This window comes from Lynx canadensis, chromosome D3 (assembly GCF_007474595.2).
Source record: "Lynx canadensis isolate LIC74 chromosome D3, mLynCan4.pri.v2, whole genome shotgun sequence".
Lineage (NCBI taxonomy): Eukaryota > Metazoa > Chordata > Mammalia > Carnivora > Felidae > Lynx > Lynx canadensis.
The window spans coordinates 41,139,249-41,164,358 of NC_044314.2; the positions used below are offsets into that span (position 1 = coordinate 41,139,249).

Here is a 25,110-nt window from a genome sequence, read left to right on the forward strand (position 1 = left end):
TGAAGGTCACCCCTCATAGTTAGGGGACAGCTACCAGCACCTCCTAGGCTGCACTCTTTTAGGGGGGCATATCACTTTCTTTTTTCACCATGGAAGAGAAGTCCTGGGTTTCCCTCTAATCGGACCATGTTAGCTGAGCACCCCTAACCTAAAAGATGCCAGAATGTTCATGGATTTTCCTGTGTGTTTGCCTCTTTTCCCCAGCAGGAAAAGCCTTGATTCCTGACCAGACCCCAAATTCTTATGCAGGACCCTGTCTCCCCATGGGGGATCCTCACTCCCTGTGCAGGCCCTGACTCCCCACAGTGGGGGGCTCCCATCCCACGATGCTTCTCTGTGGGGTAACCTGTAATGGAAAGGTCTGTCTTTCAAGATGCTGAAGCAAAACCCACTCAATAGGCTGTAGTTGTAATTTGAACCAATTACAACAAAAGGGACTCTTGTTCTTTTGGCCCTGGCCCTAGGCAGAAGAGCATTTTAGACAGGCTGTTTCTATTTTTAAACATTCTCAGTGCCTAAGTTCTTGAAGTCACTTCCTGGATGCAGAACCTGTACTCAGTATTTGAACTTGGTTACTCCCAGGAGCTGGTGGTCTTTCAGTGTTTCTCAACAAACTGGTTCCTTTCGTGTAGATCTGGTAGGGTCATGCTGCCATTTCTCATGTGTCTGTGTGAGAGGAAAAACCACCTGGTAAAACCCAAAGACCTCGTAAGGGCCCACACGAGAACTATCTGCCTGTTCAGAGCCAAGCCTTTCACTTACTTCTTCAGCAAATATTTATCGAGCACTGACTATGTGCTGGACACTGTTCTGCAGATACTTTGAAATATATTCCGATGTATTTTCCAAATAGTCTTTCCCAGGGAAGGCTGTAGTAGTGTTCATTCAGCACGGGTCATCTAGACAGCTGCTGGGGGCTCTCAGGCCAGACCCAGAGTTCTCTTCCTAAGCCCACCACTGTATTTCCACAGCAGGCTTTATACTCAGTTTCACACCCTCTGGCCTCCTGGGGAGTGACATTCGTGGCAGGGACAGCAGGTGGTGGCTGCTGAGCATGGAGGGGAGCACCACATCTCTAGTGTTTATTTAAGCAGGCTTCTCATACCCCTCTCTCCTTACTAGCCGACAGTGGTTCCAGAACAGACCGTCAGCGTTTGCATTGATTGCCAAAGATGAATGACCATCTGCCTTGGCTTGAAATTAACTGGGGCAGTACTAACCCACAGCAAATGGGGAACTGGGAAATGGAATTGATTAGGAGCTTATTTCCATTTTGAGAGGCAGTAAGAAGTAATGGGGCTGAGGGAGGAGTGTGTTCTACGAACTGTGAAGTAGAAAGAAGGATGGTTGTAAAACTGAGGGTTTGGATGAGAAATAAAATCCCTAGGAAGTGCTGCCTCTGTGGATAAAATGTAGTTTAAGGCATAAATACTCTAAATGTCCTTGTTTGGCAGGTGCCATCCAAATGTTTCAGAAGCTATTTTAATATTGGTGATTTTTGCTTTCTGCCAGCTTCCAAGGTATAAGATTAAAAAGCTTGATTACCTCAAGTTCAGCATGGTAGAAGTTGAGCTCAACATCTCGGCCTACAAATCTGCCTTTCCGTTCATATTCCCGGGCTCAGTGGCTGGCTTGTTCACTTAGTCTGCTAACCATGATTGCCAAGATCATGCCTGAGACTTCATGGACTCCTCTAATTCTCTCATTCCCACAACAAAGCCACATTGCTACCTGTGGATTTTCTAAATACCTCTATAGACATTGGGGAAAAGGGGGAGGGGGCCAGGAAGTAGCTCATGCACCGAGGAACTGGCCTCAATGTCATCACAAGCTAGTTTGGGGCTCACATCTGGGCAGTGTCATTCCATTAGACGTGACAATATCACAGAACATCAATATCATCAAGGTTGCTCTGAGACCATGATAAAGTAAGACAAAAAACCAAGTCACCATGAAACCCACAAAACACCAAATGTCCCCTCTCACTGAAAGGAGTAACTGCTTCTGCTTTATTACCAAATTGCAGTTCTTTCTCTTCTCTAGTCTGCCCTCCCTACAGATGGACAGACCCCTGAGACACCACAGAATTGCATCCATTTTCTGACAGCATCCAAACTAGACGAAATCCCACTTCCTCAGACTCTTCCTCAAATCAGTTGAAGCCCAAAACCTACAATAGGTTCTTTTCAACACTCTAAGTGAGACACTTTATGGTTCCCCCTGGTATGTGTTCTCTCTTCCTAGAAAAGGCAATAAACTCAAGTGGTTCAACTACATAGATGTGTTCCTGGTGGATTTGGGCTGGAGAGTATTGACACCATTCTCTTCTCTCTGTTCTGGTTGCGTCATGTTCTTTATTATCACCAGCTTATAAAGCTGTAGCAATGTCAAGTGTGTTATTCCAGATCCCAAGGTTCTTTCTCTCTGATTCCTCTTTCAAGCAGCCATGAGATTACCTCTCCCACCCTCAGCAGCACATTGCACGAGACTTTCTGTTTATCAAAAATGGGGCATAGTGTTTGACGTTTTGACAACATAAACCCCTAGGTGTAATACACTCAGAAGGGCATGATATCACTTCTGTGGTATTCTTACCAAAAATGTATAGTGTCATTTCATTCATGAGAATACGTCCGGTGAATCCAAATTGAGAGTCATGCTACAAAATGACTAGTCAGTACTCTTCAAAAATGTCAAGGGCATGAAAAGCAAATGTTATGGGTTGAATCGTGTTTCCCTCCAAAAAGATATCTTTAAGTCCTAACCTCTAGTACTTCGGGATGTGACTTTATTTGGAAATAGGGCTATAGCAGATGTCATTAGTTAAGATGAGGTCAGACTTGTCAGAAAAAGATAAATACTGTATGATTCTGCTTATATGAGGATCTAAAGTCGTCAAATTTATAGACACAGAAAGTAGAAATGGTGGTGCCAGGGGTTGCTGTGTTGAGGGGGGAATGGGAAGCCATTGTTTAATTGGAATAGAGTTTCAGATTTGCAAGATGAAAAAGTTCTAGAGGTCTATTTCAGAATGATGTGAATATACTCAACCCATTGAACTGCTAGCTAAAAAATGGGTAAGCTGGTAAAATTTATGTTATGTGCTTTTTACCACAATACAAAATATATAAATTAAAAAAACAAGATGAGATTACTCCTGTGTATGGTGTCCGGTAAGAAGACAGCCATAGGAAGACAGAGGTAGACACTGGAGAAATACAACTGCAAGTCTGCGGCCCCCAAATCATCAGCAAGTCACCAGAAACTAGGGAGAGGCAAGGAAGGATCCTACCCTACAGATTTCAGAAGGAACATGGCCCTGCCAATGTCTTGGTTTTCGACTTCTGGCCCCCAGAACTGTGAGACGATAAATTTCTGTTGTTTTAAGCTACCTGGTTTATGGTGCTTTTTAATGGCAGCCCCAGGAATTTACTACAGCAAGGAAAGTCTGAGAAACTTACAGACTAGAGGCCACTAGCAAGGATTAATTATATCAATGTTATTCTCCCAGTTTCGAATATTGGACTATGATCACGTAAGATGTTAGCATTAGGATCTGGGTAAGGAGCTCTATGTGCTATTTTTTCCAACTTTTCTTCTCTGAGGCTAAAACTAGTTCAAAATAAGATGTTAAAACAACAGGGCATACATAGCAACAGTTTTCTAGATATGTTTCCTGAGGCAAGAGAAACAAAAGCAAAAATAAACTATTGGGACTGCATCAAAATAAAAAGCTTATGCACAGTGAAGGAAATAATCAACAAGACTAAAAGACAACCAGTGTCTTTTAGTGTGAGAATATATTTGCAAATGATATACCCGATAAGGGTTATTGTTCAAAATATATGAAGAACTTATACAACTCAAAAAAACAAATAATGCAATTAAAATGGGCAGAAACCACGAACAGACATTTCTCTAAAGAACACATACAAATGGCCAAGAGACCCATGAAATGATGTTCAACATCATTCATCATCAGGGAAATGCAAATCAAAACCACAACGAGAGGGGTGCCAGGTGGCTCAGTTGGTTGAGCACCCTACTTCGACTTAGGTCATGATCTTGCAATTCATGAGTTTGAGCCCCACATCAGGTTCTGTGCTGACAGTTCAGAGGCTGGAGACTGCTTCAGATTCTGTGTCTCCCTCTCTCTCTCTCTCTGCCCCTCCTCCACTCACACTCTCTCTCTCAAAAATAAATAAACATTAAAAAAAAAAAAAAGCAACACAGTGACCTAGCATCACCTGTCACAATGGCTTAGACCAAAACACAAGAAACAACAAGTGTTGGCAAGGATGTGGAGAAAAAGGAACCCTCGTGCACTGTTGGTGGGACTGTACATTGGTACAGCCACTGTGGAAAACAGTATGGAGGTTTCTCAAAAAATTACAAATAGAATCACATATGATTCAGTAATACCACTACTGAGTAATTACCCAAAGAATATGAAAACACTAATTTGAAAAAATATACACACCCCTATGTTTATTGCAGCACCGTTTACAATAGCCAAATTATGGAAGCAACCTAAGTGTCCAGTGACAGAAGTCTAGATAAGGAAGAAGTGGAATACACACACATGTACACACCTCCACCACACACGTACCACAATGGAATATTATTCAGCCATAAAAAAAAGAATGAAATCTTGTCATTTGCAGCAACATGGGTGGATCTAGAGGGTATAATGCTAAGTGAAATAAGTGAGGCAGAGAAAGACAAATGCCATATGATTTCACTCACATGTGGAATTTAAGAAACAAAAAAAAAGCAAATAAAAAAAAAAAACCTAGACTCTTAACTATAGAGAACAAACAGATGGTTGCCAGAAGGAAGGTGGGAGAGGCATGGATGGATGAAATAGGTGAAGGGGATTAAGAGTACACTTACTGCAATGAGCACTGAGCTCAGCTACGGAGCTGTTGAATCGCTATATTGTATACCTGAAACTAATGTAACACTGTATGTTAACTATCCTGAAATTAAAAAAAAAAAAAAAAAAACACACACACACACAATAGGACATAGAGGTTTTTTCCTTAAATAAGAAATGCATTCTCACATTCTAATTTAATCATGCCACTTTTCTGCTAAAAACCTTGCATTTGGGATGAGAGGAACAAGTCCTCTATGCTTGTTTTCACTAGCAATTGCTTGGGGTGGTGCATAAAGGGTCTCACAGGCTGTCCGCCATCCTTCATGCTGGCCTCCCTGCTCAGGCCTGTTCTCCAGCAATACTGACCTCACTGGGCTCATGTCCATGGCTTGCTTCCCCACTGTTGGAATTTATATGACTCCATTAATTTGTTATCTTTTCTCTGATACTTTCCTTCTTGTCCTCAGGTCACGTCAATCCCCAACCACTCCCTCATGTTCCAGAGCACAGCCCTGGGCCCTGGTGAGGAGAGGATGCCAGAGAGACACAAATATATGTAGAAATAGTACAAGTGCACATTCCATTTATTTTCTCTATTTATATTTGAAACCATGAGAAAAATATTCCTTTTCTCCTTTGCCCCTAAAAGCGCTGACTGGCTGGTCTTACCTCAGAGATGAGTCTCCAGGCTTTAGCAGTGTAGCACTTTGAAATATAAGAAAGGTTATATGGGGAGAAAAATGTACTAATGAATTCATTGACATGTGACCGGATTAATAAATTTTACCTATGAAGTCTGGGTTCAAAGTCTCAGGACATTGAATTGATTTTAATGATGATCTCAGGTTCCCTACAGGTATGATACATGGCACAGAAAAGACTTCAAACAGAGGCAATCTTAATCCTTTTTTTAAATGTTTATTTATATTTGAGAGAAAGACAGAGGTAGAGTGCGAGCGGGGGAGGGGCAGAGAGAGAGGGAGACAGAATCAGAAGCAGGCTCCAGGCTCCGAGCTGTCAGCACAGAGCCCGACAGCGGGGCTCAAACTTGGGAATGGAGAAACCATGACCTGAGCTGAAGCCACCCAGGTGCCCCTAATCTTGAAATAGATTGCTGCATATAAATGTCTCATTAAAATTATATGTATTTGAATACGCTTTATGTGGACATTATAGCAGTATATTTTTTCTTCTTTTTAAAAGGGCAGGACAGGGGCGCCTGGGTGGCTCAGTCGGTTAAGCGTCCGACTTCAGCTCAGGTCACGATCTCGCGATCTCGCGGTCGGTGAGTTCGAGCCCCGCGTCGGGCTCTGGGCTGATGGCTCAGAGCCTGGAGCCTGCTTCTGATTCTGTGTCTCCCTCTCTCTCTGCTCCTCTCCTGTTCATGCTCTGTCTCTCTCTCTGTCTCAAAAATAAATAAACCTTAAAAAAAAAAATTTGAAAGGGCAGGGACATTTTAGGAGAATGAATACCTGCCCTTTAAAATGACACTGCTATTTACCTTTACCCTCCTCCCCGTCCACACTCATGTACACTCACAGTCAAATGACATTTGAAAGGAGTTGTGACAGAGGATTTAAGCACTGATGTTCTGGAGCCAGCATGTGATACCTGATGTAAAGTCTTCAGGAATTTTATGAGTTGATTATCAAACACAGCAGTAAAGTCTATTAAAATAAAGGTAATACATACTCAAATCTCATTACCTTCTAATCATCTTATCTACCCTCTTGAGGTTACTTATGTCTGTGGTGTCTGCATGGTGGAGACACTGTGCTGTCCAGCTGTGCTGCTTTTTTCTTCTCTTTCCAGCTCTGCGTTCAGTGACACCATATTGGCTGCTTGAAGTTGGCCATGGTGGCATTATTAATGCCACAGAAATTGGCAAACACTACAAATCTGGGCTGACGTTTTTTTCTCTGAAGAGCCAGTTGTTAAATATCTGCTATCAAACACATATACACACATGGTTCCTTTACAAAGACTGATTTTATGTTTTCGTGTATGGAGATAAATTACTGATTCAAATATTAGGAAGTCGACATGGGCCAGAGGGATAGTTTCATTCGACTCTCCTTTAAAGCACGAGGTATTTTTCAATCCACCTTGTAATTTTCTTCTGGAAAAGGCAAGTGAAACCCATTCATCATGTATATATTTTATAATCTAATATTCATTCCTTTTTCTGAATTCCCATGGGTACCGCACTTGTCCAAATCACGCTAATCTACACCTCAAACATTCATTTCTGCAAATGAATTGGGCTGGTTCCCCTGCTTCTGCTTCCAATCAATCCCACCAGGCTCATTCCTAATAATCTTTTTTTTAAAAATTTTCTTTCTTTTTTTAATGTTTCTTTTCTGAGAGAAAGAGTGCAAGTGGGGGAGGGGCAGAGAGAGAGGGGGACAGAGGATCCCAAGCAGACTCTGCGTTGATGGCAGAGAGCCCGATGTGGGGCCTGAACTCAGAACCATGAGATCATGACCTGGGCCAAAGTCAGACACTTAACTGACTGAGCCACTCAGGTGCTCCAAGCTTTGTTTTCTTAAATTCAACTTTCACCATGTCATTCCCCTGGTCCAGACCCTACAAGGCCTCCTTATTACCATACACATGTTTTTCAAAGGATGGATATAGTCCCTATATTAGGGTCCTCCAGAGAAATATAAATATAAATATACATTTATATTAAATATAAAATGTTAATTTATTTATACTTAAATATACATATTTAGAGAGAGAAAGATTTATGTTAAGGAAATGGGCACACGTGATTGTGGGGGCTGGCAAGTCTCAAATTTTCAGGGCCAGCCAGCAAACTAGAGATCCAGGGAAGAGTTGATGCAGTCTTGTCTCTAAAGGCAGGCTGCAGGCGGAATTCCTTCTTTCTCTGGGGGCCTCGGTATTTTTTTAAGACCACCAACTGATTGGATGAGGCCCACCCACATTATGGAGGACAATCTGCTTTACTCAAAGTCCACTGATTTAAATGTTTATTACATTTAAGGTGGTCAAAGGGTACAAACTTCCTATTATAAGATGAATAAGTTCTGGGGGTGTAATGTACAGCATGGTAACTATGGTCAACAATACCGTACTATATACTTGAAAGTCACTAAGAGAGAAAATCTTAAAAGTTCTCATCACACACATACACACAAGAGGTAACTATGTGAGGTGATGAATGTGTTAACTAGCCTCATTGTGGTAATCTTTTCACAGTATATATGTATGTCAAATACTCATGTTTTACATCTAAACTTATACAATGTTATGTGTCAATTATATCCCAATAAAGCTGGAGGAAAAAAATGTTAATCATGTCAAAAAAAACCCCCAAAACCCCCAAAAAACAAAAAACACCTTCACAGCAACATCTAGACTGGTGTTTGACCAAAAACTAGGTACCTAACGAAGTACTTATTCCTGAAGTTATTGGGAAATTGATAAAACATGATAAAGATCCTTCTAGATTTAGGGAAGTAGGAGATGTGTGTTTCTTATTAGTGAGAAAGGCCATGAATGGAATTAATTAAAATACTCATTTATCTCTTGGGTGTTTTTATGGGAAAGAGAATGGGGCTGATTGGAGGCCACCAAGGTTGATATGTTAGAAGCAGATATCATTGCTTTTGTAGGTTTTTGGCAGGACTTTCTAATTAGCATTCGTTGCTATTTCAAGCGATTGGGTAAGCAGCTCTTTTCAGGCTGAGCGAATTAGGAGCCAATAGACCACTGTAGCAAGTCTGTTTCTGTGCCTTTCAGGGCTTTCCAAAGCTCTCTGCACGGCTTTGGGCAAGTTACTGAATCTTTTGTAGCTCAGCTTTCTTATCCCCAAAAGGCTTCCAAAACCTAGCGTTCAGTGATTCTATAACCCAACTTACTTACCGTCCAGTTTCCCCCCATGATTTTTTATCTCTCTGCTTGTGACAACCCAGTTCCCACCCTCCTCTCTGCAATCATCACATCAATTTCCATCAAGGTATCTTGGCTGATGTAGTTTTCTACAACTTAGATAACTTTCCTTTGTCACATCTAATTTTCAAATATAACTTGTAAATATCTTTAATATACACAGTACTTTTATAAATCAATATTCAGTAAACAGACCGCCTCCAAATGAGGTGAATATGCAGTTCACAAGAGGTTCAAATGACCAATAAACACAAGACGATATGTTCAGCATCACTAAGTATAGAAAAGAAATCTAAATACCTATTAAGTGTAAATTTTGACTTTCGGAATGTTATATTTCAGTGAATACAAACCCAGGATAAAATCTGGAAGAACGCCATAGGAGACTTTATTAGTTTCCCAGGGTTGTAGTAACAAAGAACCACAAAGTACCAAAGTACCACAGCAAAGTACCTGGGTGGCTTAAAATAACAGAAATTTATTGTCTCGCAGTTCTGGAGGCTAGAAGTCCCAAATCAAGGTGTCAGCTGGGGCCATACTCCTTCCAAAACTTAAAAAGGAGAAGACATCTGTTGAAGGCGATTAATTCTTGTCCTTGGCTTACAGCCACAACACTCCATTCTCTGCCTCTGTCACCACATGACCTTCTCCCTGTGTGTCTGTGTCTGAATTTTCCTCATTCATTCATTCATTCATTTTGAGAGATTGAGAGCATGTGCATGCAAGTGGGGGAGGGGAGGGGAGAGAATCCCAAGCAGGCTCTGCGCTGTCAGCATGGAGGGCCTCGATCCCATAAACTGTGAGATCATGACCTGAACCAAAATCAAAAGTCAGATGCTTAACCCACTGACAGAGCCGTTCAGGTGCCCTTGAATTTTCCTCTTCTAAGGACACTAGTTGTATTGGCTTAGGGCCACCCTAATGACTTCATCTCTACTAATTACATCTGCAGACTCAATTTCCAAATAAGGTCACATTCACAGGTACTGGGTGTTGGGACTTCAACATACCTCTTCAGGGGCCACAATTCAACCCTTAACAGTGGCCATGAAAGGCATAAGCTGAGATATTAATACATAACAGCAAAGAGCAAAGGATAAAGCATCATTTCAGTGGAGGAAGCATGGACAGAGGACTATCAGGGACCAGACAACACATGCCAAGATGCTACATAGCACCCAGAAGGGAGAGGACATTCAGAAAGGAAGGAGAAGTCTGAAAGTTAAACTAGAAGTCAAATGGAATTGACTTTAGTGGACAAGATTAGGTTTGTTGATACCAAGAAGACATGAGCCAGGAAAATTAAAAAGTTAAATTCAATTCAGGTATATATGTGGCAGATTCATATTTTCAATCTGCTTGGGCTATAAAAATCCATGGCTATTTAACAGCAGCCAAATTGAAATGTAGCATTTCATAAACATGCAGATCGGTGACCAATACAATCATTGTAAGTATTAGATTGAATCTTACAAGAGTGCCAATATTTGGTCATTTAATCTATAAAAATGGCAATTGTATGTGGATTAGCTTTAATATACATGGGAAAAGGACTTGCTAACCTCATTAACAGAATCAGAGGCATTGATTTTGCCACATATATTTGGGGGAAAGGTTAATACATGTCAAAAAGCCCAAACCTACATTCCACTTTCTTCAAATTTCTGACTCCTTCTACACAGTCAGCAAAAGCATAGCAAGGTTTTAGATTTGAGTTTGGAGGTAAATGGGATGGCTGCTTAGGTATGTTGAGGCCTATCCCTTGGGTCAGACCCAGGTGGTCCCAGGGAACCCTGGTTGGAGCTTGTGTACAAGAAGTAACTACCTCTGCCCCAGCCACACAGGGGTGGGGTGGGGGGTGAGAGGTGTTGCCTGATGACAAGGTTCCCAGCATGGATCCACATTGTCTAGAAGATGAATTCATAGCTCTAGCAGGTGCCATATAAAGCCCACCTTCACTCCAACCTCCTTTCCCTCTGTTTCCAGTCTTACTGTGGCAGAGATGGTTCTTGACCAACCCAGATCAGTGCTTTTCTCCAGAATGTAGTCATTCTGGGAAATGACTCCTGGCCAGGAACCACATTGCTCAGTGCATCTAGATGAGACCATGCCACAGGTTCTGGCCAGTGAAATGTCAGTGGGAATCATGTGTGTCACTTCAGCACAGAGGGGATTAAGACCATACTTTCTCTATTCTTCCAGTCTGTTGATCAGGTATCCTTTGAAGCCACAAAATAAATCAAACCTGGGCCCTGAGTCACCATAGAGGAAAGCCACCCTGGGAGTCACCAGATGAAGAACTCCTACATCGGACTTGGCGTGAGTGAGAAATAAAGTTTGGTTTTGTTGAGCAACAGAGACTGAGATTGTCAGTGTAGCAGCACAACGTAGCCCACCTCAATACCTCCTACACGTCAGCATCCTCACTCACCATCTGTTCCCTCACGAATCACGTTGTTTCACTTGGTCTGGCCTTGCAATCTCTGCTCTTCTCTACCTAGAATAACTCCTCCCTTTTGGAGCTGGTGAGTCGCCAAGATTCAGAAGTGAAATTTATTCTGAGTCCTTGTCTGACTTCGCCAGGCTTTTTGCTACCCCCCTTTTTCCTCCCCTCGCTGTGCCTTGTACCATAGCCTCTGTCAAATCATGTTGACGCAGTCATCTTCTCAAAAGGCCATGAGTTCTTTAAACACAGGTACTAGATCATATTCTGTATGTTCAGAGCACCGAAAATAGCGTTTGGCATGTAGTGGCTTCTCCATGCATGAATTTTGGATTAGTCTGAGTGAATTGGGGGTGTGAGTGCTCTCTGATTGCATCTTTTAGTCAGCTGACTTGGGGTGTAGTTGGTCAGAACCGGATTAGAGGACTTGAGCCACTGCAGGTCTGTCCTTGTACAGCTGTGCTACTCTGAAAATCAGTAAAGCACTTAAAGGGAATGCACAGAATAAAGAAGTGGGTCCTCAGAGCTTATCTTTTGCTATTCACTGAAGGTTAGAGGAAACTCAAGCTTTCTCATTTTCAGAATGTGTTTTTTTTAATGTTTACTTATTTTTGAGAGAGAGAGGGAGAGAGCGAGAGCGAGAGAGAGAGAGAGAGAGAGAGACTGTGAGCAAGGGAGGGGCAGAGAGAGAAGGAGACACAGAATCTGAAGCAGGCTCCAGGCTCCGAGCTGTCAGCACAGAGCCCAGCGTGGGGCTGGAATTCGCAAACTGTGAGATCATGACCTAAGCCAAAGTTGGATGCTTAACCAACTGAGCCACCCAGGAGCCCTTAGAATGTGTGTGTGTGTGTGTGTGTGTGTGTGTGTGTGTGTGTTTGAGAGAAAGAGAGAGAGAGAGGGAGGGAGAGAGAGAGAACATGTGAGCTGGGGAGGGGCAGAAGGAGAGGGAGAGAGAGAGAATCTTAAGCAGACTCCATACTCAGCACAGAGCCCATTGTGGGGCTCCATCCCACGACCCTGGGATCATGACCTGAGTTGAAATCAAGGGTCAGATGCCTAATTGACTGAGCCACCCAGGTACTCCATCAGGATGTACGCTTTTAGTGGCCACCGACCATGCGGCATATGTGCTTAGCTTGAAAGACATTAGGGATTGGGATTTCTCCGAGAAATATAGCCAGAGACTTTTTTGAGTTCTTTTGCTTCTCTCTAAAGTTTGAAATTTTGTTTTTGTTGAGAGGACAACAAGGGAATAAAACAGTGAGTCCAAATGAAACAGGAAGTGCTTTAATAGGAATGTTTTATTGTCTCTGCCCAAGTTTCTACCATAGCGTATAAAGTGAAAACACTGCATTAATAAAAATGGAACACTATCGGTTACACAAAATCCTTCAAACCCACCCAAGGGGGAGTCCCTCATTCTTTGGGGCTGCTGACGAGGGCCGTGGTGGAGTAGGAGTAGGGGCTGAGCAGGGCAGCGATGGTGTAGTGACGGCTGCCAGAGTCATTTGCTGTGAACACCACCTAAGAGAGAGCAAAGACAGCGTCCATTTCTCACAGAGCCTAAAATGCGAGTCACGGGGAGAGAGGTCACTGGAGGTCCAGTGCCAATTTAATCCATTTTATTTTATTACTTCTTTTTCTGAAACACCTTGAGCAAAAGGCAAAAGTCCAAATAGGCTGGTGAGACTCCACAGGGGCCTGGCGCAGCCCTCGGGACAAGATTTCTTTAACTACTGCCTGTAGAATCAGGTCTCTCCTTTTTGTTTCATGTCGTTTTTACAAATTCACACTAAAAATCAGGGTGGCTGTAGCCTGACTGAGAGAAATCACAGAGAGCCTGGATCCTCTTGTCCATTTTCTTGGTTTTAGAAAAAAAAAAAAAAAAAAGGAGAAAAGGCAGTAACGGGCATTCAGTGACGTGAAGACTGAAGAATGGTGACTGCCATTCCTGCGGAGATACCCGGAGACCTTGAATTTTAAGAGCTGCCGGGGAATAACTCTTCCTACTTGATAGATAAGTAAACTAGACCTCTGAGTTAGTGTTTGTCCCACGTTTATACAGGACAGAGCCAGGCTAGGAGTTAAGTCTCCCATCTATAAACCCAGAAATTTCTCTCTCTCTCTCTTCCTTTGCATTTTTTAACAAGTATATTTTTATGTGGATAACAAGCAATGAATTTGAAGTAAAAGCATCCTAGGGTTCTATTTACAATAACAGAGTGTGGAGGATCATGTGGGAATTTTGAAATAGACACACATAGGTTGGAGCTCATTTGAGCTTTCTACATGGACAAATTGTTAACAAAAGTGTTGTTCTATTTAGCCATGTACTTGAGGCAAGTTTAGTAGAGCTTCTGAGACTCAGGCACTGGAATAGTCTAGAAGGGATGGATTTGGCTCAGGAGAGTGATGAGGGGCAGTGAGGAGGTCTTTGATTTTACTCATTGTGTACACAGGCCTTGGAATGGACTTGGGACACATCCTGGATAAATATGTTTTGTTCCTAATATGCAAAAAGAAGGCTTGATTATTTGGGGACAGGAGAGGAAAGATCTGATTAAACTATACTGAAAATAAAAATAGCATGAGGGCAAGAGGAGGTAAGAATCACCTGAGAATCTCTCTGAAAGGAGAAAAAAAACATTCCTTAAAGGCCAAGTGTCTAAAAGAACTAGGGAAAGCTTGTTCTCTCTTATACTGACATTGGCCTCCAGCCCCACTTGATTCTTCCTGAAAACTGTAGATGGCATAATCTGTGCTCAAAATCCCATGAAATGAAGAGGCCTGATAGTTCCACAGGACATCTCCCAACTTTCTCAGTAAGTATAACATGGCCACCTGCGTCATTGGCTAGGGAGAAGGTGACTAATGTTGAAGAATAGCAGCTGTCTAGGGAGGTCTTGATCAGAAGAAGCTGGCAGGGAAGGAACTCCTGGCTGGACCCGCAATCACCAGTTACTGAACTGAGGCGTTGGGCCTCACTCTTGCCTAACTGCTCTCTCTCACTCTCCGTATCCATGCGAGCTCCAGGTTGGGCTGAATGTCTGACCTAATATGTCTTACCTCAGTCCCTTTCCTTCCACACCAAGGGCAGGAATGTGTTTTCACTTCTGAATTTCTAGCACTCAGCAGTGTGTTTGACACATCAAAGGCTTTTATTTTCAAAATGTTAGTTGAATGAATACTAAGAGGGTAAATAATAGACAAGGAAGCTAACATCTAGTGACTAGGAACAACATATCATGGGCAGTATGGCAGCGAATGTTCTCACATGGTCTCTTTAGGCTGAGACCAGAGCAGACACGGGTTCCAAGGAGGCTGATCTAGGGCAAAGGCTGAGACTCTAGGGACACCTCTAAGCCCTGTACTGTCTAAACTAGGCTCTTTGTCTTGCCGCCCCACTGAGAAGGAACAGCCAAAGGCAAGCTTCTTGGTGGATGGGGCTCCCTCGATGCTTTGTGAGTCAAACAGCCCCCTGCCCCAGTTTTTCTGGCAACACTGTCTACTAAAAGAACCCTTTTCTGTCGATTGAAAGTCTCATCCATGACGAAGCCAGAGAGAATTGTTTACTTTCGTGCTGAGCTATTTTTGATGCAATTATTTGATCTTTGACTCTGACCAACATGTCTGGATTGTATTTCCATGACAGCCATCTGTTTTAAATGATTTAAGGAATTACATACAAGGAGGAGGCAGCAAGAGTGGGGCCACATATAACTCTGAGGTTCCTACTACCTCATAAGCAAAAAACAGAGTATGAACCAAGGGTTGCAAATGTGGCCTTATTATTATTTTTTTTAGCCTGACTTCTTACTGGAAGAAAGCTGAGGCACACCTGAGGCTAAACCCAGTCTGGGACCTGTCGGTAATGATTTCTGCCCCTCCCTTTACTAGCCTGTGACTTTTGGCAACTTGTTGAACTGCCCTCTGCCTCATTTTCTTTCTCTGTAAAATGAGGGTAATAATAGGACCAATCCCAGTGGGCTGTTCATGAGGACTGAATAGGTTAAATATAGAAAACACAATAGCCTGGCAGGGGTACATGCTTGATAAGTGGTATCTATTGTGTTGCCCTTATTATTTTGAATTTACTGTCTCTATATGCATTGCCCCAAGTCACTTACCCAAACCTCTGGGAGCCAAGCGTGTTTTGGAATAAAGCGTGTTTTCAGATTTCAGGAAGTAAAATGATGTGTCGATGATTTGTTTCCCTAGGTAGGGTCTGGAGAGCTGCCTAGTAATCCAACATGCTAACAGTTCTTCAGCTAGCAAATATTCAAATATTCCCATTCGGTGGAATGAAAGAAGACGGTAAGGAGCATCATGTAAATTCAGGTCATGTTACTCAATGAGTTTCCACCAAACTTAAAAATAAACTTTGCTCTTCAGAGTTTTCTAGATTTCTGACTGTAGAAACAGGAAAGGGAATCTGTGCTAGTTCAGTTTCCCAGTGACATTTCCATGGTATGTGGTGTGCAAACTGGGCATTGCCTGGGATGAAAAACAAAAAAATAAAAATAAAAGACACTCATGTGTCTCTATACTCTCACCTCTGCATATTCATGGAACGGGGAAATGCCAAGTGACTTCCAGTAGGACTTGGTGTCTATTTCCACTTTGTATACCCCTTCTACAAAATTCTCAGCAGTTGTGAGCCCATGGAGCTCTCCAAATTCACTGGTTTTCCTAGAAGGTACAAAATTACAGGTTAAGTTAGGCATTAGGGGAATAAATGCCATGGCAAGCATGGCAAGGTGACATCACGCACATACGCGCGCACACACGCACACACACACACTACACTACACATATGTGCAGTGTGTATAAGTGAGGGGAAATATATATATATTTATATGTATTTTTATTTACAGCAAAACCTTGGATTGTGAGTAACTTGTTCTGCGAGTGTTCCGCAAGATGAGCAAACATTTCTAATAAATTTTAACTTGACAGATAGGCAATGTCTTGTGATACAAGTAGTACATGATGCCAAATGTCACATGATTACAATTGAGCCAATGGTTCTTGAAATTTGCTTTGATATACAAGTGCTTTGGATTACAAGCATGTTTCTGAAATGAATTATGCTCGTAAACCAAGGTTTTACTGTGTGTGTACACACACACACACACACACACACACTCACACACACACACACACACATATTCAGGAAAGGGAGATGAGAAGGAAAGGTGAAATTCTGGTAACTGGTAATTTCAGTTAATTCTGAAATTAACTGACAAGAAATTTGTCAGAAATGTTTCAAAAAGCTTATTGCAGATTTTTCTTAGGAGAACAGAAGATATAGGTGTAATGTTTCACTTCAAAAATAGTCATTATTGGGTGCCTGGGTGGCTCAGTCGGTCAAGACTTCAGCTCAGGTCACGATCTCATGGTTCGTGGGTTCAAGCCCCATGTAGGACTCTGTGCTGACAGCTTGGAGCCTGAAGTCTGCTTCAGATTCTGTGTCTCTCTCTCTCTGCCCCTCCGCTGCTCATGCTCTGTCTGTCTGTCTCTCTCTCAAAAATAAATAAACATTAAAGAAAATTAAAAAAAAAAGAGTTGTTGCGATTCACGGTTGGTGTTTGGGTGAAGGTTTGTAACTACCCCTTGGAAGTGTCCATAAGCTGCTTTGACTCCGCAGTTCCCCATGACATCAGGGTCTCACTGCTTCCCTCCCTGGTGTCAGGGTGTTTTTCAGAGGCAGTATCATTGGAACACACTGGGGAAACCCCAAAGTATAATGCATCTGAATTTTTTATTATTTACTTATTCAATCTCTTTGGTAACACTTTTCCAACAATAAATACTAGGCAGTTCCTTTTAAAGAAATGACTAGGGAACTTCTATTTCCCTTTATGTACCAGCTCAGTTGCTGATGTTAGAAATTGCTCTCCATTAGACCTCAAAACTGACAGATAAAAATGGAAATTGTCTTCACTAACTTTCATCACTGCCTTTCCACCTTTCTTCTTTTCTAGGAAGAGAATATTTAATTTCTTTTTTTTTTGTCTTGTCATAAAAAGTTTCACATGAACATCTGAATATTTTATGTGTTCATTCTATCTCTTGCTTAGAATATTCCCTTAAGTACTTTCCACATAGTGCTTGGCATTTTAGATAAACATAAATGGAGTCACAAATGAAAACTCAATTGAAACTACACCAATGAAAATGGTCTTCCCAGTGATGGGTGAAGAATCATAATGTGGTTCTTGAGATTCAGTGAAAACCCACAGAAATTTACCATCCTGGAGATACAAACGCTGAGCAGTATTGTTTGGTGCTGAGGGTTTCTTGGTTGCCCTTTCTTTCAGTTAGTTGGTTTAGGTTTACTAATGTGCATTTTCTTTGCTATTCTTGTTAATGGAGGTGGAAAAACTCTATGAGAATTGTAAAGTGGCCAACGAAGGGGAGAAGTCATTGTTGTACCCTGTGTTGGGCGATGGCTCTGCTTTGCATATGCGTCTTTCTTTTCTGTGTCTTTTTGTCACTGAGTGTGACAGTCCCGGCTTTTCACAGAGTAGGTGCTCCACAGTGCTTGTTAGACATAAGTGCTGGATTCTGGATGATCCAGGAAAAATGCAGAGAACTGCCTCATCAGTGCTGTCCCTCGATTCCTTTCCTTTCCTTTCCTTAATAAAGTAACACAAATTGTACATCTTGCCTAAAATTCCAAGACACGGGAGCCTGGCTGCCTCAGTCAATGGAGTGTGTGATTCTTGATCTCAGGGTCGTGGGTTCAAGCTCCGTGATGGGGATAGAGATTACTTAAATAAATAAATATTAAAAAAACAAAATTCCAAGACAAGGACCCCAGCTTGAATGTTATGCAAGGGCACCAGGGAATCTGTGACACTCCTGAAATTCTATATATGGTGTGTGCGTGTGTGCATGTGTGTCTGTGTGTGCGTGTGGGTGTGATTTTACTGGGCGCAGAGGACTATAGTTTTCATTACCTTCTTAAAGTGGCCTGTGACCCAAGAAGGCAGTGAACCACTACTGGAGTAGACGAGGTGCTGGCTCCTTTTCCCTGCTACTTGCCCTGAATGCTGCTCCCCCTCTTGGACATTTCCAAGCTAACTAAGCAAAGCGAGAGGAGGGCATCCTCCCCAGGGCCCACTTGACCTCTGCCTGTGTTTTCAATCTACCTGAAGATTCTTCAACGAATGATGTGAGCTGCTCTCTCTAACAAGTGGCAGGAGAATGAGGAGCTAGAATGAGGTCCCATGTCTGGGTTTCTTGGGCAGCTTACCCTGAGGCGAAGGGCTCCCAGCTCTCATCAGCAGCCTTTTTGAACACTTTCACGGCCACGTTGACAGCAGGACTTCCTTGGACAGCGTCTAAGACTTTGACCATCAGGGGACACTTGGATTCACCAGTGCCCTGGGCATAGAGAAGACCAGTAAGAGGTCAACAAAACTGGTTAAGAGTGAAAGGAGCTGTTCTTTATGGTGTTAGAAATCTGGAACAAGGCAAGAAGTCCATGCCAAGTCCATTTCCAGCATTGTAAGTGTTGACAGTTAATGAGCTCCCCTTCTCAGTATATAACACAGACATGATTGTTCCCAAAGAAAGACTGGTTTCTGCCTCCGGACATGCTGCCATCGACCTGGAACATGTATAATGAATTTTAAAGGAGAAAATAGGCCCTCTGAGAACAGTTGCTTTGTTAAGCCTTGCCATTTGAGTGGAGTTACTAAAAAGATGCAATGTGCCACAGGACCAAATAGCTTGTTTTTCCTGAGAACGTTTTAGTCAGCTGCTGTTGTAGTAATTCCCTCTTACTGGTTGTAAAATAATGTCGACTACTTAAGGATGCATTTTATAGTATTAGTTAATTCTTCTAGAGGACTTAAGCATTCAGTATTCGACTAGAATGTTGTCCACCCAGCCTTTCAGAGATTAATCAATAGATACATTTTGATGAGCTGAAGGGAAATAAACTTTATAAAAGGATGCACGTCTGACAATGCAATATTGGTAGCTTCATGAATATCATATTGTTATTCCTACCATATATTTGAGGAAACTGAGCCAAGGAGGCAGGCACCGTAAACCCAGTGAACCAAAGCTATAGTGGGGAGCACCCAGGGTCCAAGCTCCAGGTCAGTGAGCTCTGCAGAACTTCATTCATTTTGCAGTTTGAATCGATGATATTTAAAAGTCGATCCTGGGTACCCTTGTCCTAGTAACACAAGCTGACTGGCAGAGCTGGGAGAGGGCCCTTCTACTTCATCAGGTGTACACAAGAATCATCTAAAAGGACTTCACAGAATCAAACACTCACCGCAGGGCCAGCCTCAGACACAAGTACCAGTCCAGCAAGGCAAAGGAGGAGCAGATGAGAAGCCATCCTGCCAAGAACGAGAGAGCCTCTGTCTGTGCTGGCTGCCCACAGCTTGGGGCTTTTATACTCACTTCTCCCAAGCCATGATGCTGATCCCTGCCAACATGACTCCAAACCTGCTGATTCTGATTATTGACTTAGTCAACAAAGAGAGAATAAGTAACTCATACAAATATGAACCTTGCCTAGAGAGATTAGAGCGTAGGAACATTAGCTCTATGAAATATTCTTATTCTTAACAGGTCATTTGACCAGCTTGGTCACCAAAACAAAAATAAGCAAAATCAAACAAAAATATTCTTCCTCCTTGGCAGGATGCAGCAACATTCTTGAGATATTTTTTTTCCTCCCTGACCGATTTCTCTGCATGCCTTTTCATTTTCTATACATTTTGTCTTTTGCTTTATATGCTGGATGCAAGTTGTAATGATTTATTTCACTTAGAATGACATTTGGCCACACAGGGTTAAGTACAGTGCATTCGAAAACATCATTGCACTGGATATACGTCCATGGGTCAATAGGAGAAACCCTTGGCAGTGCTTATATTTTAAAAGGCCTATGTTTTAGCCAAACTAAGTCATCTGGAACCTTTGCTTACTCAGCAGTTTCTCCACCAATTTTGTGTTCTTCCCAGACAAGGTTCATCTCAACTTAAGGAATAATGATATATTTCAAACTGGCATCAAAGATCCTGAAATACAGAGAACCAGATATACTTTACTCCTTCTCCTGCACTAACGTGCAGGAACCAAGCTGCCCAGCTGGTTATGAAATCTCAAGAATCAAAATCCAGGAGCACCTGGCTGACTCAGCTGGTGAAGTGTGCAATTCTTGATCTTGGGGTTATGAGTTGGAGCCCCATGTTGGGTGCAGAGATTACTTAAAAAACAGAGTCACAATCCAAATTTCTGGACGGAAGTAACGATGACTGTGAGAAATAGAAGTTAGGGCTGACAGCAGATTCTCTTCCTTCTCGTGACTTACACATCTAGAAATTATTAGTATTTGATGATTCATTGATTAAGAGCTAACTCAGGTGTATGTGTGCACACATAATATGTATGTGGCTTTATTCATAGATTCATGAAGACAAGGTTGTCCTTACAGACACATGCAGATGATAAGACAAAAATTCTAGACAAATACACATCAAGGATAAGTCTAGTTTGGAGGAGCGAGGGCAGGGAAAGAATTCCCACAGCTGACAGAGTCAGGCTAAAAGAAAGTCGACAAGCAATCATGAAGGATAAAGGGCTTTCAGGGAGTAGTGGAAGGACAGGGAGGCATTTCAGGAATATGGAAATGTGCAGAAGACTCGGGGAGAGTGGACTGACCACATGAAAGCAACAATGAGCAAATCCAGTTCTGAGTATAGCTGGGAATGAAATCCTATAGCCTTGGAGTCTGACTCTGACGTGGCGCTGGAAAGAGTTTTGAGTCTGGAGATAGATAAACTGAGTCATCCAATTCCTAATTCTGCCGTCTTGTTTCCGGGATGACCTTCTCTATGTTATTTAATACCTCAGACACACAGCTCATGACTTTGTTAAGTAGAAATACCTAATATCTTACCTCAAAGGACCTTTCTAATAACTTTTAATATGAGATAATATAAAAGCTCTTTGTAACCTTAAACCACTGTCCTGGTGTCAAGGATAGTTATAAGAATTCAGTTTAATATCTCTGCTAAGGAGAAAACCCTTTCTCTAACGTTTCACATATATTGTCATCTGATTTTTCTCTTGACTTGTTTCCGTTGCTCAGAACTTGGATGGAGAGCCTGTTTTCTGACTATGAACTTTAAATATTTGAAAATTGTCTCATATCCCAAGTCAACCTTCTTAAAATTTTTTTTTAACATTTATTTTTGAGACAGAGAGAGACAGAGCATGAATGGGGGAGGGGCAGAGAGAGAGGGAGACACAGAATTGGAAGCAGGCTCCAGGCTCTGAGCCATCAGCCCAGAGCCTGACGCGGGGCTCGAACTCACGGACCGCGAGATCGTGACCTGAGCTGAAGTCGGACGCTCAACTGACTGAGCCACCCAGGCGCCCCCCAAGTCAACCTTCTATCTTAGCACTATGCTCTGTTGGAACCTGGAAATGTCCCCCGCAGACATTGTGAACTGGCAATCCCAGGCTGCCACCAGCTCATAGACATGGTATGTATGACTGTGGAATGTTTCTTTAAATATTCTGAAATAGTTCTAAAATTAAAAGTCGAGACAGTGCTGCGGCGCCCGGGTGGCTCAGTCGGTTAAGTGACAGACCCTTAATTTTGGCTCAGGTAGTGATCTCACAGTTGGTGAGATGGAGCCCTGCATCCGGCTCTGTGCTGACAGTGTGGAGCCTGCTTTGGATTCTCTCTCCCTCTCTCTCTGCTCCTCCCCCACTCGTTCTCTCTCTCTCTCGCTCTCTCTCACAATAAATAAACTTAAAAAAAATAAAAGTTGAGACATTGTGTAAAAATTTGGATTCCTGGATTTTCTTGAAAAATCGGAAAAGATGGCAACACTAGGCCCTTATTGACACATGGCAGTAAGCTCTCACTCTCAGACATCACAGCTCATGAGGCCTCCCTCCAGCTCTGAAGCTAAGCAATACTTCCAGTGGCACTATCAGGCTCGAGCTTTTTTCTTTCTGTATCCATGCCCTGTTTGACTCATCTTCCTGGAAACTTGGGTCAGCAATCGCTGGTCTTCTAACAGCGTTTTAGATAGTGAATGACAGCTTGGTTTTTAGTTTTTGTGTTTGTCTTTTGTTTTGTGTTGCCAAACAGATATTCCCACTTCTTTGAATGAGTCCTCTTCAGACACAATTCCTGAAACCCTCATCACCCAGAACTCCCCTCTCTGACATACTCTCTTTGGCCAGTGTTTCTCTTCAAATGGGAGCATCCTGGAGAAGCAGCTTATGGTGCCTTTTAGGTGAGAGAAGAGCAAGTAGGAAGGAAAAAGAGAAAAGGAGTTGAAATGCGTTCTTGGTCAAAGGAACCCTTGTATGGAACCAGTGGCAATGAAAAATACAAGAAAAGTCCAGTGTTTCCTGCCTGAGTAGCAATCTATGATGACTGAGGGTCACATGGATAAACACAGGCTCACTCAGATAAGAGGACCTGCCTTCCCCATGATTATTTGAGTTTGTGAAAGCTCTTTTAGAAAGATGGTTACATGGGATCCACCAAGAGGGGTGAATTAGGGTCAAAGGTCACCACATTCCTGGAGTCCTAAGTGGTTGCTGTAGAAACTGTGCCCTAGGGCAAATATAAGCAGCAACAAGGATCCAGAAAACAAAAAGATGCCAGAAAACAAAAGGTGTGTTATTGAAACATTTATGCCATAAATTTGTCTTTTCTTAGTCATGTACTGTTTTTCCTCACGTCCTGACCATGGGACTATAGTGTAGATGTTTAATTGAGGTAAAAAAAAAGACTAATTTGATGACAACATTCCTCCTCCTACCAGAGAATATGAGGTGGTTAATGGACAATTCAGGCCTGCTCTTAATTTAAGTTTCTTCTGCTCTCTCCCTTATAATAAGCAGACTTATTTATTAATGATTTAAAAGTTACAATAGATTAACTCCTTTTTCTTCATTTAGTTTCTGAGGGTGCATGCCAACTACTAGCCAGTGATCTGTTGACCCTGAAATGCCTATTAATATTATTGCAAGTAAGCTGATTAGCCAGAGTGGACAGTTGGCTGGCCAAGTACTTGGACTGGGTCTCACGGGACGGACTGGGAGTGGTGTGGGGCCCTGGATCTTTGCAGGGTAAAGAATTCAATTTTGCTAGCTCCTCTGGAGGTGAATAAGCCCTGTGGGTTTGATTAATGGTAAGCAAATCATAAAAGACTCGTTTTAAAACCATAATACCAATTTAATTAATAGTCAGATGGTTGCTGAGTAAGCAAGGAATTGCAGCAAAGGAACGTGACTAATTTTTTGAAAACATTTTATCCAGACTGCTGAAGAGCCTAGGTAATTTCCTTACTTCATCCTAGAGTATGCTTTCCTTGTGCTCAGAATGCTCGTGTTCACCTTATCTGGCCTACCTTTCCTCAGGGATTGCTGAATAAACACTGAAAAAGCTTTTTCCTTTGTCCGCCCTTCTTTCATTGTCCATGTGGACAATCGTGCAGGTAGAGGCAAATATTAGCTAGGATATGTTAATCAGATCACGTTTCATTTTTCTATCAAGTGTGATTTTAGTTTCATGGTTGAATTTTAGTGCCCAACCTAGTTGGGAAAGACAATCGGGAACTCCCCAGCATAAGAATCTTCCTTCCACAGTTCTTACCCTGCAGGCTGCCATATTTGGGGACTACATAACTTCAAAAGCGGCAACCTCAGCCCCACATCAATCTTGAGAAGTGACCCTGTCTCTATCTGGGGGACTTTAATTTACCTTATGTTAGTAGCTCAGATGAGTCAAAATCAAAACACCCATGCCTGGGTCCAAGTTTATATGTGTCACAACAATCATACATTTGCTAGGAATTTTATCCATTAGGGGTTATTAGATGAAGTTAGAGTTTTGGCTTCTAGAGCCACTCAAAGTTCACCCATCCCCACCTATGATGGACGGGAGAGGAGATTCGAGGTTCTTTTATCTAGCTGGCAGGCTTTCTTTGGGTTTCTCTGTTTTCCTCTGCAGCTCTCATGCAGCTGGTGTGGCAAACCAGGCCTGACTTGCATGCCACTTGGATGGGCCTATGTGGCCATATCCTGTGACAGGTAAGCAAGAACCAGGCTATGGCCTGATGGAAGGGCAGTATGGAGCAGACTACTTTCCTCTCCAAACATGTCTTTGTGATTGCCTGATAGCTTAGCTCAGTTCACCAGGAGACTGCCTGGGGTTTGGGTCCATAGTACCAGCTAGAATTAAAAAAGATTTATTCAATTGATTTTATCTCTCTACCCATATCTCCTTTAGAATCAGTTTAGGACCATCATCTAGGATCCATGTCTTGTTTTTTTTTTTTTTTTTAAGTTTATTTATTTATTTTTTGAGAGAGAGAGAGAGAGAGAGAGAGAGAGAGAGAGAGAATCCCAAGTAGGCTCTGCACTGTCAGCATAGTGGCTCTCAAGAACCGTGAGATCATGACCTGAGCTGAAATCAAGAGTTGCGTGCTTAACTGACGAGTCACCCAGGCGCCCCAGGATCCATATTTTGGTCACTTCTATATATCTTTCAAGTTTGGAAATATGACTAATATAGAGATATTTTAGGTTCATCAACTGAATAAAAACAAACAGCTCTTGGGAATCTTCTGAATGTGTGCCATATGCTAGCTAGAGATATCGAGAAGCATATGTCTCAAAGTTGCTTGTAGTTTCATTATTAAGAAAATATATTTGTCATTCAATGGGAAACAGTTGATGAAGTAGGTAATTATTCAGAGAAGGAGGAAGTCACTTTTGGGCTCATGGAAAGCTAGTGTAAGAAGTGAGATTCAAAGATAAATATAATCTAGATCAGAGAAAAGGAGCAGTGTGTATGATTTCTGTCCCATACAAG

The 25,110-nt window shown here is 42.2% G+C and overlaps 1 protein-coding gene across 2 annotated transcripts; it reads right to left on the minus strand.

Moving 5' to 3' along the window:
* Nucleotides 1–12,508: 12,508 nt before the first annotated feature.
* On the minus strand, nt 12,509–19,644 carry TTR (transthyretin). Of its 2 annotated transcripts, none has more exons than XM_030292218.1 (4): nt 19,531–19,643; nt 18,496–18,626; nt 15,791–15,926; nt 12,509–12,761 (listed from the first exon to the last, which is right to left on the minus strand). In XM_030292218.1, the coding sequence occupies exons 1-4, from the start codon at nt 19,594–19,596 to the stop codon at nt 12,654–12,656; spliced, it is 441 nt and encodes a 146-aa protein (XP_030148078.1). In that variant the 5' UTR covers nt 19,597–19,643; the 3' UTR covers nt 12,509–12,653. The 2 variants fall into 2 exon arrangements, with proteins under 2 accessions (XP_030148078.1, XP_030148077.1); XM_030292217.1 differs by lacking the exon at nt 12,509–12,761 and adding an exon at nt 12,777–13,188 and having other exon boundaries at nt 19,531–19,644.
* Between the last annotated feature and the right edge of the window lie 5,466 nt (nt 19,645–25,110).